We start from the raw sequence: 21,202 nt of genomic DNA on the forward strand, positions 1-21,202 counted from the left end.
AAAAATTACCCATGCATATATCTTGTAAATAAAAAGCTATAATAAAAAATTCATCTGGAAGAACAAAACTTCAATAAATAAATAAAATAAAAAATGTTTCTAACATTTATTTTAAGCACTGTTTTTCAGCTTCAAATCATAAGTCTAGAGAAAGGTCTAAAAAGTACCTTTCTACCTTTCAGGTATAAAAGGTAGAGGGGTAGAGAGAAGTCTTGTAGACAAATAAAAAACAGAACAAAGAACTGGTTTTATTTTGTTTTGTGGGTGGGGATCCTTGGAACACCTGTTATTACATGATAAAGAAATACATGTTAAGCACAAGTTCTGCAGACAGCTATGTGCTACTGTTAATTTCATTTCATGATCAGGTTCTCAGGGAAGAATTTATAGAAGGGATGGAATGGGGGTGGAGACAAGAGAAAAAAGAAGGTGAGAGAGGGAAATAGAAGAGAGTTTAAAATCTATTTTTCTATTATGTGAGTCATAGCCATATATTAAAGAACCTGGTTAAAGAACTTCTTTAGTTCTTTAAATGAGACAAAAACTATTAAAATTTCTTTTTAAGGATTTAGAGTCACAAAGTCTCACTACTACCCCTCTGAGACTGAATTGACAAAAGATTGGGTGCCATGTTAGCTACTATTCGTTTTAGAGATATTACCTTAAAATTACTATCCCTGCTGAGTTAGAAAAAATCCCAGAGGCTGCCATTTAAATTAAATCTAAATAATCTGCTTTATATTATCCCCAGTAAGTGATGAAGTCTTCAAGTGATAGGCAATCCACTACATCCAAAAGCAGCCCAGCCCATTTAGCCTTTGGAGTGCTCTAGATGATTTGAGATTTCTTTTTATTGAGTGAAAATCTGCTGGTCTGCACCGCCCACCCCCTGCTTTTAAGTCTTTCCTCTAAGATCAAAAAGAAGTGTACTCAGTCTTCCACAATACTGTTCTTCAAACACTTGCAGAGTTTCTCTTTCCCTCTCTTCTCTTTCCCAGGAGAAACATTATTAATTCCTTCCATCACTTCTCATTTAGCATGACCTCAAGACTATTCACTATTCATCATCCAGTTTGCCCTCCTATGGATGCTCTCCACATTAGCAACATCCTTTCTAAAACGTGGCAACCACAACTAAATACAATCCTTCCAGATATCATCTGGTCTAGACAGAGAAAATAACTAATTCTTCCATTGCTCCTGGACAATATGACTGTCTTAACAAAAATGACATTCATGTATACTTATTGTGTATCTAAGTTATATTTTAATATATTTAACATCTACCGGTCATCCTGCCATTTAGGGGAGGGGGGGGGTAAGAGGTGAAAAATTGGAACAAGAGGTTTGACAATTGTTAATGCTGTAAAGTTACCCATGTATATATCCTGTAAATAAAAGGCTATTAAATTAAAAAAAAAATGACATTAACTTTCTGAGACACCAAAAAGGACTGAGACTCATACTGAATTTACAACCCACTAAAATCTCCAAATATTTTTCACATAAACAGCTATCTAGCTATACTTCCCCACCTTGCACTCCTTAAGTATTTTTTCATTCAGGTGTAAAACTTTGCATTATCCATTAAATTGTATCTTATTAGTTTTAACCCACTATTCTGATGTCAAAATCTTTTTAGATCTAAACTATCACCTAATATATTACCTATATCTCTTATGCTTGTACTGTTATGCAGTAACATAAGCATGATTTTTTATTAAAGAAAGTCATTTACAAAGATGTGAATCATCTGAAGTCCAAGTACAGATGTATAGAGCATTCCCTAGCTACCTCTATTCAAGCTAATTTTGAAACATTAACAAATATTCTTTAGGTCTGATAAATAAAGTGAAATGTTAATCATAACATAAAAAAAGTATTACTACATATAACCACCACCTTTTTTTCCTTTCAGCCTCACATACTGAAATAAAAATACATTAAATTACCTTTCTTAAATATGACCACATGAAACTAAGTACCAGCAATAATCCTAAGGTATCATTAAGGTATCACTTTGTCCAATATCTGCTTTTTAGCAGTCTTGTCATAGAAACTCTTTTCTTATAAGTCAATTCAACTTATTTCAGTTACTGACCTACACTGATACTTAGTTTAAAGTTAGATAACTTCTTATGTTTGGAATATTAACTATAAATTTAGTATTACTTGTTAGGAAGTTGGTGTTGCTCTTGTGTAAATTTTTTTTTTTTTTGACCAGACCTGTGATTCTACCATTTAGGGAGTGTCTAATGAGATAGTTCCTTAGTTGATCCAGATAGACATTTGCCCTATAATTTATAGTCTTAAACAATTTCCTGGGACACTAAAAGGTGCCTTTCTGGTGACTTGCTCAGTCATAAAAATAAGTATATATACTTGAACCCATGTCTTCCTAATCTTGAAGATCAACTTTCTTTTTGTACCAGGGCCTCCTAGACTTTTTCCCCTCGTAACCCTTTTTTACCCAAGAAATTTTATGTGACTTCAGGTATATAAGTATGTAAAATAGCATACAAATCTAAAACTTAGTGATAATAAATTATAATTTTGTGACTCTCCATTCAGTTATGCAACTTCATATGAAATCATGGCCCACAGTTTAAGAAGCTTTGCTCTATACTATTCCACAGTGTCTCTCATTTAATTCTTTACACAAATTCTTTATTAAATTATTATCATATATTTGACATCCTATTAAAGAATTCAATTATAGAAAGTAAAATAAAAATAAAAAAGCTTTAGAATTAATTGAGTTTGTTAAAAGCAAAATAAGTAAATACAAGCAAATCCTAGTTAGTTTACACTCGTATTACCTGAAATTAAATAACAGCATCGCTAGCCAAAATTAGCTTCCTTTTACAATTTCTCAATCTCTTGAACCAAGGGCAAAGGTATACTCTCAATCACTAAAACTTGAATTTTTAGGCACATTTTTGTCACACACACCACTGCCCTCCCAGTAGTGTTTTTTTTTAGTTCACTCACTTTTATGAACAGCTCCTTCTTTAGTCCCATCTCAAATTCAGTGTCCTAGTGTAGATAATAAGTAAAATTTCAAAGGCTGGCTGGTAATTATCTAGCGTGATATTGTTTAGATATATCAATAAAGACTTTATATCTTTTGCCTGTAATAGCTTTGAAACTTTGTTGGATTTGAAGATGATGTTGAGCTCTCTAGCTCTCTATTTCCTGACAGAAACACCCACTTAAATGTTCCTAAGATCATTTGAAAAGCAACACATAACTAAGCTGTAAAAGATATTGAATCCTAGTTATCTTAAAGACGCATATTATCCTAGATAATTATTATTATAATATTTATCTACAGATTGCTTTAATGTAATAAACTTTGATAATCCCTCTAGTGAATTTAATTTCCTTTCATACAAAGTTTCTCCAAATTTTACAGTTTTCTATAATAGCAATAGATATGACACAAGCAAATGGTTATCCCTTGTCTAATCTGTTGTTCTTTGATTAACTTTAGCTTTCCACAGATTCAGGAGACTCTGAAGTGAGACAATATGATCTAGACAGTGTTCTTTGTACTCCATATGCTCAATCTATAACCTCCTAAAACTAGTTTTAATATCTTCTTTATAAAAGGTATATAAAGTTTTGCTTTGTAAGAATTTTAAGCAAAAAAGTCAACGTAGGGAACTGTAATAAAACAAGATCCAAATAAATGCCCGGTCATTTAAGCAACTATTTCCCAATGAAATTTGTTATAAAAAAAATTTTCAATAAGAAATAAGGTCTTAAGAATAACATCAAAGTTAAACCTTTGTCTTCATGAAAGAATACTCAATTCACAAAGCAAAAGCAAAATAACTAAAGATTAGTAAGACAATTAAATAAGCAAAATTACAGAGGTGAATGTTGGTAGTAGTCAAGTTCAAAAGTTCTAAAATTCAGTGCTTGCCTACTTGATATTTAATTCTTTGTGTAAAATGTGCTGCAAAAGAATCTTTAAACTATTTTATGGGAGTGATCGTTCATAGGCAGAATCAGAGAATCTCAAAACTGGAATAAATCTCAGAGGCCATCTGGTCCAGCCCATCTCTTCCTCCACAACATACTCAATAAGTTATCATTCAGGTTTTGTTTAAAGGTCTACCTATGCAGCCTATCTTACTTTTGGATAACTCTCTTTGCTGGTAAGTTTTTCCTTATATCAAGCTGGAATTGGCCTCTCTGTAAGCAGAAACAGTCAAATCCCTTTCCCACATAATGTTTTTAAGATGACTACTATGTGCTCCCTCTATCTTCTCTTCTCTAGGCTTACCATCCTAGATCTTTCCATTATTCCTCATGTATCAATTTTGCCATCCTGATCACTTTTCTGTGGATGCCTCAAGTTTATCATTTCCCTTCCCAAAATGTAGCATGCAGAATTGAGCACAATACTGGAGTAATCTTCTAAGTTCAAGATTATAGCAGGAATATCATCCTCTTCATTCTGAACACCGTGATCCTCACTGTGTAAAGGAATATGCTATCAGAAACCACAGTCTTAAGGAGTTATCTGACCTAAACAATATTTGATCATCTCTTCTTTGATGCTTACTATCTGAATTACCTGGACAAGTTACTTAACCTCTTGATGCCTCATTGTCTTCATATTTAAAATGAAGAAGTTGGACTAGAAGTCTGCTTAATGACCCTTCAGCTGGTGAACCTGCAAATCTTCAGAGCATTCACAGAGAACACAGACTCTCACAATTGAAAAAAAACAGTAAGAAACATTTAGATTGGTCCAGACAGAAAGAAGAATTCCTTTTTATAGTCAAGTCAATTTTGTTTCTGAAGATCTTTTGAAATGGGCAGACCACTATTTCTCAAAGCAGTTCCAAGTGCACTTTTGGATAGCATTAATTTAAGCTCTTTCTCACATTTTGCCTCAATTAGCTTTCTGAAACTAATTCTGTCCTGTGGAGCCACAATCACAGGAGCTCCTCCTTTTCTACATAACAGTTCTCCCCAAAACTGAAGACAGTTATGTATTCTGTGGTCTTTTTTTCTAAGCTAAAACATTCTCTCCACCTCCCCACCCTTTTTACTTTACTTCATCATTATGTGCCATTATCTGAAGGTACTGACCATCCTAGACCTGCTCTAGTTTACCAATGCAGGCAGCTCCTCCACTTCCACAGATCACAACACTTCCATGACTTTATTGATGGTCAGCAATGACTGAAATCAATGTCTTCCTTAAACTGAGGCATCCAGAACTGAATATAATAATATTCCACATGTACCCTGACTAAAGGAAAAGACTATTTCCTCCTATGTTCTGGACACTATACTTTTCAATGCATCCCAGAATTTCAATAGGTTTGTTTACTATCCCATTATTAACAACTTGTGGTTGCGATCCACTAAAACTTCTACATATTTTTCATGATATACTCTCTTGCTATACTTCTTATTAAGTCAGTTTTAAAAATCCAACTAAATGATTTATCTCTATAAAATTTCATTGCATTTCATTTGCATTCTTGTTTGCTGGCATGTTTTGGGATGTTGACGCTATTCTTCCTAGTTCTGTGTCATCTATAAATTTGGCAAGTATGCTATCTATGCTTTTATCTAAGTGACTGATAAAATTGACAAACATAAAATCAAAGATAGAATCCTACAACACTTTGCTAGAAACCCCCGAGAAGCCATGATATTTCCAGTTTGTTCAAACTGGAGAAATTTATCATGCAGATACTAGTTTTTTTTTTTTTTTTCCTCTTTTAGATTCTGGATATGTGTTCATTTTAAACTGACCATTATGAACATTTAAGTGAGCTCTTTTGGCAGGAAATGGAAAGAGCTCAGCATCACCTCCAAAGCAAACAAATACAATTTCAAAATTAGGCAGGTTGCAAAAGATATCAAATCTTTGTTAATGTATCTTAAAGATGTTTACACTCCTAGTTAACTACCGATAAGTATATGAACTACCTGTTCAATAATGTTGTAACAAGTGATTTCTCTGATTTGACAAAAAAACTAGAACCAAAGAAATCACTTGTTACAAGAGGATTATTTTTTGATTAGAATTTCTCACATAAAAATAGAAACAAGCATAGCAATAAAATTTTGTTCCAAGGCTCATCGTTACAGATATTAAAACAGTTTTGTCATATGAACTTATTCTTTCTAATGTTATTCACTGTAGAAGTATTTTATCTAGATCTCAAAAAGTACAATATGTATTGGATTAATGGGACAAGAAATGTTACTGCTTAGTAGAAAAACTAAATATTCAGTTACTCAACTATCCTATTAGGCACTCATTTAAGGAAAGTATTATTTTCTCTTTATTTTCAGTATTCTTTTCTATACTCTGAATAAGAAAGCTAAAAATGACTGCATTCACTTACAGATAATAAAGTACTTTCTGATACTTACTGATACTCCTCAAATATCACAAATTGTTAAATGATTTTTTTTGTTTTCAAAAGCTTTGCCAAAATTGGGAAACAAACAAAAAAAAAAAGAAGCAGCAGCAGCAGCAGCAGCAGCAGCAATGGAGGCTAGAAAATATCTTTATATATTTTCTAATTTTGACTTCCTAGTTAAGAAATTATTAATGTCAAGTCTCACTGATTAAAAAAAAATTCCAACAACATGATTATGTGATAGTAATGTCATAAAAGATATGAGAAATTAAACCAATCATCACATTTTTATTATGGTGTTAATAAAAAAGAATATTATCCAAAACTAAATTACTGATTTAAAAATGGTTTCAATCTACTCAGTTTTTTAAAGACAATGTTGATTATTAAGTATATTATTATAAAAGATAAATACAATTTTTACAAAACATTTTTCACAAATTTTCACAAAATCATTACAAGAACAATAAACTTATATGATTTTGAAAAACCCATTTCACTCTGCAGTGAATGTGATTAGATAAACATTCTGTATTTATTCTTCAATGCAAACAACAGGCAGCCCCAAATAACAAGTAAGTTATATTCCAAAAATTCCTTTGAAAATCAATTGTTTATGGCTCAGAATGTGAATTCTCATAAATGGTAATTTAGGTAGTAAGTCAGATCTCAAAAGGCTATTGAATTCATCCTTCAGTCCCAAATTTCCTTGAAACTTCTCAAGTCTGATGAGTAACACTGAGCCCTAAATAGTTGAGAATGGTAAGGAATGTGGCAAAAGAACAGACAACTTCCATAAACCAGGGAAATCTCTAGAAAGAAATAGGTAAGAATTCAGATGAAGAGAAGTTTCTAGGAACAAAGGGTAAAGACTATTAGAGGCGGCTGTAGAAGCAAATGGCTTTCTTATAGGGTTTGGCCCAAGTAACAAAAGCCTCCATAAGCAAGGTGCCATCAGTTTCAGGAGAAGCACAGCCAAAAGCTCTGTTCCTATAGTAGCAGAAGATAACTCAGGCAGCAGCAGGCTTCAGCAAAAGAAAGAATTAATGATAGGATAATAATTGTTCAGGGGACAAGAGCCATTCATACATACAGGTGCCACATGTTCCTAAGTTGGGAACCACCTGTAAGAAACAACTTACTTAGTTGAAAAAGCCAGCTTAAGTAACCTAATGATATACTTACGGATCAATAGAAATTTTGATACATGTCATGTTCTTATCCCTCTGTTTATTGTCAGCTGCATTAACTGCAAAAATTAAACACTTTAGTTAGAAGAGTCAACTTTTTAAATAAATGTGTAAAACTCTATTAAAATAAGCAAATGCATATAAAGTGAAATATTGCAAGGGAATAAAAAAGTTACTATTAGCATTCATTATAAAATTAAAGCTATGTAATATTTTAGCATTTTGAGGATTACCTTGAAATGGGGAGAGATTAGTTATAAATAAATATAAGAAAAAGCAAAATTGAAATTCCATCACTTCAAACAGCATGTTACTACACGACATATATTTAGAACATTTAAACAATAAGATCAGAATTTGCAATTTTTAAAAAAAGTCAAGTTCAATCTTTTCATTGTGAAATTTAAAAACTCCACCTAATTAAACTGATTCAGTTCAATGAGTATGTCAAATTAGCCAAGAAGAACAAGTAATTTCTTTTTCTTTTTCTTTCTTTCTTTCTTTCTTTCTTTCTTTCTTTCTTTCTTTCTTTCTTTCTTTCTTTCTTTCTTTCTTTCTTTCTTAATCGCTGAGGCATTTGGGGTTAAGTGACTTGCTTAGTGTGACATAGCTAGGAAGTATTAAGTCTGACAGATTTGAACTCAGGTCCTCCTAATTTCAGGACTTATACTCTATCCACTGCACTATCTAGCTGTCCTGAACAACCAATTTCTTGAGAAGAATACAGATTTATCCCATACAAGTGTTTTCCATAAGTATTCTAAAGACCATTTAAAAATGAATAATGTTAAAAAAATTTTTATCATTTTTAACTAATGCATCAATTTGAATACAAGTTCACCAGAACCCTAAATTATATAAGCCATCTGTCTGAAAATGATACAATAAAAATCTTGTAACTGAAGAAAGATTAAGAAAAAAGGACCAAGAGAGATTAAATGTTTGCTCTAAGGTCACATATGAGATAAGGGTCCTGGGACCTAAAACCAAAATCTCCTACATCCCAGATCATCATTCTTTTTATTATACAATTCTCTCCTAGAACCTGAGAGCTGGTGATTAGAATTAAAATTAGAATTTTAAGGTGGGAAAAATAATTACACAACATAAGGAAAACTAAGTTAGACACACCAGAGGGCTTTAGAAAGGAAAGAATTTTTTGGGGAATGTTTTAACATATTTAACATGTATTGGTCTACCTGCCATCTGGGGTGGGAGGAAGGAGGGGAAAAGTTGGGACAAAAGATTTTGCAAGGGTCAATGCTGAAAAATTACCCATGCATATATCCTATAAATAAAAAGTTATAATAAAAAAAGAAGCTAATGGGAGAAAGGTCTATGATGATGAGAGTAGCTAACATTCAAGTCGCACACACTCAGTCCCCAAAGGCCATTTTTAGCATACATCACTCCAAAATAAAAATCTCTATATTATTTGTAGATAAACATGATAAAGATTAAAAAGGGAAAGGTATATAAAAATTCAGACTAATGGAAAATGTTTTTAATTGCCTCAAAGTTGCATATGAAAACAATTTATTAACATAGTATAATATTTCAGTTACACTGTAAACATTCTGAAGTAGCATAAGTATTCAGATATATTTAGGAACCCCTGAGTTTAAATCAACTCTAAGGACCCTGACTGTAGGATCTTATAATTACTTAAAAAACGATTCAATTTGTTTTAATTCTTAAAAATATACTCACCAAGAATTTCGTCAAAGATTTTGTATAAGCCTGGCACAAAAGTAACTTCTCTGCAATTCATTCCTACTTCTTCATCATAAACCCACATTGACTGCAAAGAGACAAAATTTAAAGAGTGTCTTTTTGCTGTGTGTCAGTAATATAAATTTTATATAATCCACATTCTAAACTAACCCACACTGAAAATTTTACTTAATTTCGTATTCCACAAATTTAGTCCTTTAGAGTTAGAAAAGGATAAATTACCTTCATGAACTAAACAGTATTATCCTTTTCTTCTTTTTCTAACCCAAGCACCCATAAAACTGAGAAAATGCTCATTCTGTATGACCTATTCTTAAGCGTGTGTATATATGTATGTATCTATGTATATATGTATGTGTGTGTGTATTATATAAAACAGTTCAATAAGGCAGTAAGGCCTTAGAAATTCAAATATTCCTTACCTAAATATAATACAATACTTCAAAAAATTCCTAATTTCACAGGTATGGACATTTATTCCACAAATGTAAACCACAATTCTTCCATACTTTAACAGATAATTTTCTTATGAGTTTTCATGTTCAAAAATTTTTTATCACCTGATGACCAACTTTCTGGTAATCTGCCTCTATTCATTTCACTACAGTGACCCTCTAATAATAGCCAGTCCAATTCTTGGGTTATGTGCTCACTTTGGTAAGGTCTGCTAGAATGAGGTATATAAAAATCAATCCTTAGCACCTTACTCTTAAGAGTGCTGGGGGTCACTCATCATTGCACTGAGGCAACTAGGGAAGGCTGTTAGTAAAGGACCTCAAAATGATTAAAATCAAATAATAATGAGATAAGCAACCACCTGCATTTTTTTACAATCTTAATAAATTCAAAGTTTGTTTTTCTATTCATTGGTTTAATTCTACTCCTATTGAAATAGGCGTGATGCTATGGATGTACAGCAGAATCATCAATGACTGGACTTCGCTAACCACACACTACTTTCCACACAAATAAAGGTCTGGAAGAACACAAGGCACTTCACAGTCAAACAAGCGAACAGCTGACTTCAAAGCTTTAACTACTGGGAAAAGAGCAACAATTGAAAGTCATTTTCCTTTTCTGGCAAGATCCATCGTAAAGCTACAATTGACCAGCCACAGAAAGGATGCATAATTTCCATTCTCCCAGAATTATACTGTCACACAGTGCAAATTCTGGAGGAAAAAAAAGTTTATATCCATTAATATGCTATGCACTGAAATAATATGAGACCTTAAAATAGTCTCCAGTGAAACTGGTATTCCTTTCAGTAAATGAACGAACTATAATAAACCCCCCAAATCATATTCTATTTAATTTCTACAGTATTATTCCATCTGCACACAAAATAAAGGTTAAGTTTCTGATTTAGAATTCCCCCAACGCTTGTCTTGAAGGATTATTGGACTTTTTTTCTTTTATTATTTTAAAACAAATCTTCCCTAATATATGCAAAGATCAGATGGAAAATAAAGGCTGTTATTTTTTATATACCTAGTCAGTCATCAAAGAACCTCAAAAGATAAAGATTCCTGAATCATATGTATAGCTCATCTCCATGTCTGAAATCACAATCACAACAGTCATTGATAAATATACATACATGCATAAAGAATACCACTGACCTGAGTTAATGGTTCCACAGATCCAATGTATGTATCAGGCCGCAGGAGAATGTGTTCAAGTTGTGTTTTCTTCTGATAAACTCTCTCAACAGACAACTTCTTTGAAGAATCATTTTTATTACTGCTTTCTGACTCTTCTTTTTTTGCAGCATTGTTCTGATCAAAAAGAGTCTAAAATTAACCAAAAAAATAAATAACTGAAAAAGTATTACTAAAATCTTTAATGATCATTTAAACGCTTGCTTCCTAAATTTAAAATCTTCTCTTGGCCACTTTCAATTTTAAGTCCTGCCAGTTGGTTATCACTTTCAAGGCTATCACCTATAGAATATATATTTATGTTAGTTAAAATAGACTTCCCAATTTACATATAACATGATCATGAGAAATTTTGAGCAGAGATAATAAAAATAAGAAAATGTAATTTAGACCTTTTTTCTTTTCTATAGACTAACAGAATTTCAAAACTGGATGGGCCCTTGGAGGTCATCCCTCATTTTATAGCCAAGAAAAATGAAGCCCAGAGATGTCAGGAGGCTTGCACATGGTCACATTGCTTTGTAGCAAAACTAAAATCAATCATATATGATTCTATTTTGAATGCAGTCAAGCAGACTGCCAGCCCTTTTTTAGGGATGTCAGGCCTTTACCTCACCTCTGTAATCAAAATTTCCAGTAGAATGAGTTCCACCTAGAATAAGGCCCCCTCAAGTCTACTAAGTCCACTGAAAGCTTGCTCTGACTGGCCCACCTGTGCCCCATTAGTGATCCAGAAGAATACCTGCTTAGGCAAGATAGATCCATGCCATATTTTCTACAGTAGGAATTTTGAGAATTTGAAAAGAGAAGTGGGGAGAAAGAAGACATGGACTATGGAGACGGTGTAACTCCCAAATTAGTTTTCAAAAAGCACAGCTTAACGGGGCTTTAAAATTAGACATATCACAATCTGCAGTATGAAAAATCTAATCACTGTAACTATGCCAAGCATTTGCCAACTGATTGACAGAGATTAAGGATGTTAAGCGGGATTATCAATAACCTAGATTTCAAATAATCGTATATAGTTCAAAGGTATGGCCATGGATATGTTCCCAAACTGAAAATGAGGCTGTAAACATTTAAAGTATATTCACCAGCCTTTAGATCAGGGATTCTTAACCTCTTTTTGGTCATGGATTTGTCAGTGTGATAACATTTGTAGACTCCTTTTCAAAATATTTTTAATTGCATAAAATTTTTAAATGCATAAGATAGCATATATAGAAAATGAATTATACTGAAAGAGTTATCAAAATGTTCTTTATCTTAAGGTTCCAAATCCCAAGTTAAGAACCTCTGTTTTGGAAGGAAAATGGAATTACTGGCTACAAATTTGCTTTTCTTTTTTCTCCAATCAATAAGCATTTAATAAGAAGCTACTATGTGCTAGGTACTAGGAACAAAAATACAAAAATTAGTTTCTTTTCTCAGCTCCCCCAATCAAAGAACTTAAATTCTACCAAGAAGGATACAACTTAGTCACAGATAAGTAAATGAAATATATGTACACACATACACACACACAGAGACATACTGGGAATGGATGAAGAGATGCTTAATTAGGGGAAGTAGGAAAGACATATTGAGAGTGATGGAAATTAGGCTGAGCATTGAAGGGAATCAAGGCTTTCAAAAGGCAAAAGTGAAGGAAAGCATTTTAGACAGAGGGTCAGCCTGTGCAAAGATATAGAGAAAGGTGGATTCTAAGGAATCAAGAATAAGCAAGTTGGACAGTTTGCTTAAAGCATTAAAGTGCATTAATTATGACTGAGTTAAGATGTAAACAACCTGGAAACAGTTAGATTAAAAAGGGGTTTAAATGCTAAATTGAGAGGCAAAGGGGAACACTGAAGCTTCTTAAGCATGAGAGTAACAGTTACTTGTATTTTAAGAATATCAATGTGGCAAGCGTGGAGGATGAGATAGAGTGGATTCCTAATTATTACCACTTATATATTTTTATATTAAAATAAGTTAAATAGAGTTGTGTATACCAAAAACCAAACTGGCAGACATAGTTAAGGATATCAACTATAGTGTAAGTTTGTCCAACTGTAAGCTTTTCAATAAGAACAAAGGCAAGCTATTTATTTATTTTTTTATTTTTTTGCAGTTTTGGTTGAGTTATCTAGGTGCCTCTGAACACACTGGAGGCACTGAATAAATATGTAATGATTGTTTTATAAGAGAAAAAACAAGAAAGGAATAAGTGACCAATATCAATTAAGTGCTATATCAAAAGTGGCCTGAAATGAGTCTCAACTTAAGTCCTTCAATGGCTCTCAAAATGCTAATCCCTTGTCTTGATAACTTTTGGAGTATAAATTCTGATTATATTGCCACTCTTAAACAAAGGACTCATTCTAATTTCCTTGTCAATTAAATTGAAGAGGATGCACAAATACCAATCTTGTAGCAGCCACAGAAGCTAGAGTCAGCTCCACAAGATTTGGAGATTTTTCTGTGATTTGTGTTTCCATAAAATACTCTTCTGTTTCTATATGGGATTCCTTAATGTCAAGGAATTGTAGATCAGTTTTCCACGTGGTTAAACCTCCTCAACTCTAATGAAAGAGTAAATCTGTTTTCCAGAGTTAAAGGGGAACTTAAACAAAGTCTAGTGTAAGAAATGAGATGATTATCTAGAAATAATTTTTTTGGATAGAAAATAAGGGAAAATTGATTTGGGGGTTTTAAAAACAAAGAACAGAGTTCTAGTCTAGAGCATTTAAATAGAAGTCAGATCTTTCATAATGTTTATTTAGTTATCGAACCACACTAAGTCTCAATGAGAGGTTTTCTTATTAGGTTGGTTGTTTTTTGTCATGGACTTCTGGCAGACTAGTAAAGCTTATGCATCTGCCCTGTGAATAATGTAGAAATGAAATAAAAGACACAGGTTTAACAGTAAACCAATTATAATGAAATTAAGTTATCAATATTTTTAAAAAATTCATGGACCTCAAGTTGAAAGCCTCTGGCCTACATAAGAGAAATTAGAAATTATTACTTGTTTCTTTAAAATATGGCACTATGGGGAAAATAAAATTCTTTAAATGAGGAGAATAGAATTTATGTGCTATATCCATTCAGAACCATGCCAAGGTACCAGAAACTATGATAATTCAAAAATTAAATGATAAAAACAACTAATTCATAATTATTTCTTATTACTCTGGATTTTACATAAATCTAAAGATTTTTAACAATATGTTAAAAGTATATCATGTAGCTTATTTTTACTAAATATTTTACATCCAAACACACAATCATAACATAAAATAAGGAGAAAAAGTTTGCCCATAACTACCAAGTTGTCCAGTAATACTGTCTAGAGCCAAGAAATAGTTTTGATATAAAGAAAAATAATTTAAATTTTCAAACAAAACGCAATTCTATTAACCTCTTTAGTCTACAGTTAAACAATGAAATTATAGGCTGGCAACAAATTGAATGAAAATTTTGACAATGAACACATTTGCTAATTTAGTTTGTTTCTTTCATGAGATGAATAATGTATAAAATAAAACTATAATAGACAAATTACTCTTAAAAAAACAAAAGTTCTCATAACAGCTACACCTAAAATATAATGACCTGTAAGAATGTGACTCCCAGAAGAACAAAAAGAACCAAAGCGACAGTTTGTCCAAGAAGTAATTCAGTCTTCCAATTCCAGAAGAAGCAAAGTGAAAGGCACTTTTCACTACTAGACATCCTCAAACAATTAAATCATATTTGGAGCTGCCCAAACTATAGGGATCATACTAAACTTATCTAAAATTTTGGCCTTCCCTTTACTGTTGTTAATAATAATAATAAATAGCTAGCATTTATATACAGATTTAAGTTATGCCAAGTGCTTTACAAATATTCTCACTTAATCCTCATAACAATCCTGGGAGGCAAGTGTTGTTATCTCTACAAATGAGGAAACTAAGGCAAAAAGGTTAAGTGACTTGTCAGGATTACTAAGACATGTCAGAAAAGCTTTCTTTGTTCTTTCTTGAAGCAACTGAAGTTTCTCTCATGCCCCTTACCATCAAATGCTTAGGTTACATATAAAGGTTCTGTTGGATCTAGCAAGATCTCTTCTTGAAAGACAGTAAAGATTCGAAAGTTACAGTGTCCTAAGTTGGTGATTCTTATTTATGCTTACTTTCTTTTTTTTTTCCCCGAGGCAATTGGAGTTAAGTGACTTGTCCAGGGTCACACAGTTAGGACGTGTTAAGTCTCTGAGGTCAAATTTGAACTCAGGTCCTCCTGACTTCAGGGCTGGTGCTCTATCCACTGTGCCACCTAGCTGCCCCATTCTTACTTATTGTTAAATACTTGATTTTCCTATTTTCTTCTATGTTTAGTACAGTACAAAGAGGATATTACAATATATTTTCAAACTTTTTTTTTAAATTGACATTTCTGTACCAAATAATATCTTATAGATATTTGAACAAAAAAGAAGCACTCAATTTTCCTATTTTGAACTCTTGTGTAAAATAATAGAAACATATGGCTAATGCCTCACTTACAGAATGTTATAATAAAGCTGATATTTTAAGATCATCTCTTGCTTTCCATGCTTACAAATCTATTCTCAAATGTAAAATTTAAGCAGCATTACTGAAATATATATGTATGTAAATGTACATATTCAAGAACTCAATGAATTTTAAAAATACTAAATGCATGCCTGTGCTGATTAATATATAAAAGGTTGCTTTTGTTTATAATAATATATACCTATACACATATATACACATACCTTTGGATTAAAAAAAAGTTTCACTTATTACTATAACTTGGTAACTCAACTTTGTGCATAATCAAATAAACATATTAAAAAGAAAATACAGAACCAATATTAAAGATTTGATTTAATTAGCTTTATTGGCTATTAGCCTTGAATATAGCCGGAAAGAAATACTTACTAGAACAGCAGTATTATATAATAATAAAGTATGAATGACTACTAGTCCCGGTATTACAAAGATCTGAGACAATTTTAAAAGACCTATGACGAAAAACACTATTCACTTCTAGAGAAAGAACTGATGGAATCTGAATGTACATTGAAGCACATTGCGCTTTTACTTTCTCTATTTTTCTTGGGGTTTTTTTGGTCTGTTTTCTTTTACAACATGACTAATACAGAAATATGTTTTACATAGATGCACATGTATAACCTTTACCAAATTACCTGCTTCTCAATGATGGAGGAAGAGAGGGAGGAAGAGAATTGGGTAGTAAATATTGTTTTTAAAAAGTTAATGATTTTTTTATATCTAATAGGGGGGAAGTAAAAAATTAAAATTCAAAAAATTAAATGCTTACAAGATAAGCTTTCTGTTATTAAATTTTCCCTCAATTGTCATTTCCCATTATATCAAGCCCAAACTCTAAAACCTGATATCTAAAGTCCTCAATAATGCAGCCTGCTTTTGCTCTAGGATATGAATCCAATCTACTCACTCTTGCCTTCCATATACATACTCCACAAACATTGCTACTATCCTTGTCTTTGTGCATACTGATGTTCCCCCAACCTAAAAGGTCTGTCTGTCTCTTTCCTATATCAAAATTCTGCCCAGCATTCAAGGCCAATGCAGTTCTCTACTCCAAACAGTCAATGTAGCTCAGTCTCAGACCAGACATTTCCTAGTCCTCAAGATTTATTGCCCTGCAAAGTCTCATACAGAATCCTGAGCCCCAACAGACTTCCTTTGAGGCTCTTGCCTTTCCTGGTAGATGCTGGACTTAATAGGGAAGAATCCCCTCTTGCCTAGATCCCTTCCTTTAGTGTCTCCCTTCCTCTTAATAGAACATTCATTCGATATAAGTGGTCCCAATAAGTTGTCTTCTCCTGATTCCCAGAAGGGAAAGATTAGGCTAGGTCAAAGGGGAATGAGCATCTCTCTGAAATGAGATACACTGTGGTTATATTAGAATGAGTAGGATTTGGTCCAGTTGAAAGAAGAAACCCTTGAGTGTATCCAAGCAAGGTGAGAAATGTATAAATAAAGATTCAGAAGTAGGAATAATCAGGTTGTATTCAAGGGAAACAGTGAATAACCTTGTTTGGCAAGGAACTGAAGACTTACAGTGAGAACTAGTCAGAAAGAAGGTCGAATGATCAATCATCAATCATAACTATAAATCAAGTGCCTATTAAGTACTAAACACTATTAGTGACTGGGAATTCAAATCCAAAAACAAAACAGCCCCTGCCCTTACATTCTATCAAATGGATATATTTGGTTCAATTACATAGTAATGTGGAGGGAACACTGGACTTTGAGTTTGAAGATCTGGGACTGAATTCTGGATCGGCTGCTTGCCACCTGGTATGTTTGGTTTCAACTTCTATAAAAAGAAGGCATTGGCCTAGATGATTTTTTAAGATACCTTCTAGTTCTTATTACTACCAAGTAGTCCCTCTTTATTTTAAATAAAGCTTTTTTTGTGAAAATTCAATTCACAGAAGTGTTTCCCTTCACTGAACTAGAACAGGATTTATTGTATGAACTGCTTGACATAGCAGTTTACTCTGAGTTATCAATTCTCTCCAAATGACAGTGTAGTATGATGGAAAGACCACTGCAATCAGGAGAGATTCTGTTCCAAAATCTACTTCTGGCAATTAGTACTTATATAACCATGAACAAGTTATTTAATTTTTGAACTTCATTCTCACTTGTAAAACTGGGATAATATCATTGTAATTATCTCATAAAATTGGTGAGGTTCAAATGAGATGAAATTCTTCATAAAATGTTTTCTGTTAGTCTTCTTTAATTTCTTCATCTACGAAAAGTCTTCTTTCCTCCCATAATATCCAAGGGTCTCTTCTGTGAACATTCAAAGTGCCAGAGAAAGTTGTAACAACTCCAGGAGGAGAATGAGAGGAAGAGACATAGAGACAGAGAGACAGAGGAAAAAGTGCATTGCCTGATGGAAGTGTCCCTTCCAACAGAAGTGACAAGGGGCAGATTGTCCTATTCACAAGTTGTTGTTTGAACTTCATTCCTGAAGAAGACTATGGCATCAGGAAGGTGATGCCATGGTACCTCCACTATAAAAATAAGAAAGAGCAGAATCCTCCCTCAACCTTCTGGCTCATCAGTAGAAGAGAGTTTATCTTGCTACCTGTTTTGTTGGCATAAAAAAATTTCTTCTATTGATTCATGCTGGAATACTTAAGGAATTATGGATTCCAGGTTCACATAATATTTTGAAGCAAAAGTTAAAGCTAGAAAGCTGTCTTCATTCATCTATAAAGAAAGTACATGCAAAGTAAAGGGAAACTTCATTATTCAATGGAATTGCCCATGCCCACCAAGGTAGGCAGAATACAAACTTCCACTAGTTAAAAAGAAGCAATTTTATTACCTACCTCCTTGGCTGTCATGTGTCATGACAGCTCTGAACAATAAGATATTTCTGGTGCTTATTAACCAGTACCACCTGAGCAAGGATAAAGGAAACTTCTACAAAATACTAACATACTCAAACTTTTTCTTTTTCCTCCCAATTCAATAAACATTTATTAAATGCCTACTATTTGCCAGGCTTCAATGTACATAATAACAAAGAAATGAAAGAAAACAGTCTGGAATATAGTAAAAATAGGACCATAAGCCTAATAATTTGAAGTATAAATGACAAATAATTATTTGATCCAAAAAAGAATTTATTTTTTATTATTTATTATTTTAGAGTTCATTTTAGCAACATTGATTTTAATTACACTCGTCATTCCGCCACAGTAGAGAAATTAACCTAGCAAAAGAATAATAATTAGTGACTTCAAAAAACGTTGTAAGGCCTGAACAAGTTTCAAAATGAAAAAAATCATAAAGACATTATAATTTTAATTTATTTTGGCAAAAATTATTTGATTTAAATTAGCTTCTGTTAAAGTACCAGGCTAGGGCAAAAAAAGGTGACTTTGAAAAAAGTAGTCAATATACTCAACTTCAAAATTCATTTTTTCAAGATTATTTAAAACCATAAATGCAAATATCAATTTAGATATGTTAAAATAAATTGAAAGAAAGCCCTATTTTTTTTTTTAAATCATCAAATCCACCCTATGAAAACCTTTGCTATAATGTCAATACCTAACGGTTCTCTTTAACTGTTAAATCTGATTACATGTCTCGGGCTTATCTTACTGCATCTTTTTTTTTTTTTTTTTTTTTTTTTTTATTTAATAGCCTTTAATTTACAGGATATATACATGGGTAACTTTACAGCATTAACAATTGCCAAACCTCTTGTTCCAATTTTTCACCTCTTACCCCCCCCCACCCCCTCCCCCAAATGGCAGGATGACCAGTAGATGTTAAATATATTAAAATATAACTTAGATACACAATATTACTGCATCTTTTATCCATTTCACCATACTCCTAAACATGGGTGATTTTCAGGACTCAGTCCTAGATCATCTTCTCTTATATTCTTGAGTATCCTCCTTGATGTTATCATCTGTTGTTATCTGTCATTAGCTCCACTGACAAATCTATGTACATGATGAATCATTTTCTTGAATTCTAATTTTTAAATACCAGCTGTCCAATGGATTCTATCACTAAATGATCTGTTAGTGTGTCTAATTCAACTTGCCCAGAAGGGAACTTATCATCTTACTTACTATGTTAAAACTTTCTGATCAACTCCCATATTTTTGCTGAGGGCTATGGTTTATAAATTTTGTGATTTTGGGCTCTTTTTCCTCTAAGCTTTCAATCCTGAAAGCCAATCAGAAACCACATCCTACCTATTCCACCTCAACTAACTATTGTATTCACTTCTTTCACTCCTCTCACACCGCCAAGACCTTCATTATTTTTTCTTGCATGAACTACTGTCCTAACAGAATTTTTAGCCTATTTGGACTTTTTCCTTTTTAGTCTATCTTCTACACAGTTCCCAAATTCACCTCTCTAAAGAATTTCATCATGTCATTCCTTAACCTTCAGAGCTTCCCTTCAAACTCTCAGAATAACTTTTGAGACCCTTCCCAAACAGGCTTCAACCTCCCCTTCTATTACTTACATATGCTACCTCAGAGCCAACAATTCTGGGCTCTTCCCCTGAGTATTTGTACAGATTGTTCCCTATGCCTGAAATGTACTTCCTCTTCACTTAGCCTTTCATAATTATTGTCTTCCTTTGACATTCAATGCAGGGACCATATCCTCCATGAAGCTTTTCCTGAGTCCCACAGGTGTGTTAGTCCTCTTCAAATTGCTTCCATACCATGTTGTATTTCTCCAAGGATAATGTAAGCTTTCTTTACTATTACGAATGTTAAACTTTATCTTCCTGTTCCTAGCAACTAGCAGATTGCCTTATAGAAGATCCTTAATATCTGTTGAATTTTAATTCTGACTGATAAAAGAAAATTAGTCAAATGCTTGAGAGACTGAAAATCTCCAAAAATATTTATCACTTTTTAACCAACATTCCCCCCAAAATTAAAATCAATTATTCCAGTTTTATATAGCAATAGGTACAAATGTTCTTGTGATTTTCTTTGTTCTTGAATGAATTATCCTTAAGGGACAGCAAATAAAGGCTGAAAAATTGTCAAAGAATGAAGATTATCCCAGAAAGACACAAGGAAAATCACAATTAGGAGAGCTGTGGAGATAAGGCTTAAAAACCAACCAACCAACCAACGGCTGGGTAGGAATCAAACTCTGACCTTTATTATTAGTACCTATAAAATGGGTTGTGGTACTTTGGACCTTGCCAACCTCTTCAGGCTGCTGTGAGAATGAAAGAAAAATGTTTGTGAATGCATTGTGAGCACTATGTAAATATAAGGTATTGCCGGTTATAGACTTGACCACACATAGATAGATTTATGACATATAAGCCAAGTTGGTGATAGGAAAGCTCATGGTCATGTATTTAGTTGCAAGTTTTTCCTTAAGTTTACAACCTGAAAATACTTTCCAGAAACACAAAACTCTTTAGGAACAACCACACTACTCTCTTGAGCTACATAAGAAATACTAAAATTACCTCATAGTGTTAAGTTGGATAAGAAAGATGTTATTAAACAAAATCACTATACTAAATAGAAAGATTGTAATTGACAGGACTGCATAATAGGCGCTAATGCCTAAAGCTCATTTTAACAATCAAAAAGTGACAGAGTCAGAATTGTTGCCACCATCCAAGCACAGGCAGATTTGAAATAATGGGC

The 21,202-nt window shown here is 32.9% G+C and overlaps 1 protein-coding gene across 1 annotated transcript in view; it reads right to left on the reverse strand.

The window, feature by feature from the left end:
• Nucleotides 1-21,202, reverse strand: part of TOP2B (DNA topoisomerase II beta) — an 82,554-nt gene that overhangs the window by 52,879 nt on the left and 8,473 nt on the right. Inside the window, exons 2-4 of the mRNA XM_031940373.1 lie at nucleotides 10,945-11,115; nucleotides 9,299-9,389; nucleotides 7,584-7,647 (exon numbers count right to left, since the gene is read on the reverse strand). Of these exons, the coding sequence (XP_031796233.1) occupies nucleotides 7,584-7,647; nucleotides 9,299-9,389; nucleotides 10,945-11,115 (326 nt within the window). The remainder of the gene's footprint in view (nucleotides 1-7,583; nucleotides 7,648-9,298; nucleotides 9,390-10,944; nucleotides 11,116-21,202) is intronic.

The sequence above is a fragment of the Sarcophilus harrisii genome, chromosome 5, assembly GCF_902635505.1.
Source record: "Sarcophilus harrisii chromosome 5, mSarHar1.11, whole genome shotgun sequence".
In the NCBI taxonomy this organism is placed as follows: Eukaryota; Metazoa; Chordata; class Mammalia; order Dasyuromorphia; family Dasyuridae; genus Sarcophilus; species Sarcophilus harrisii.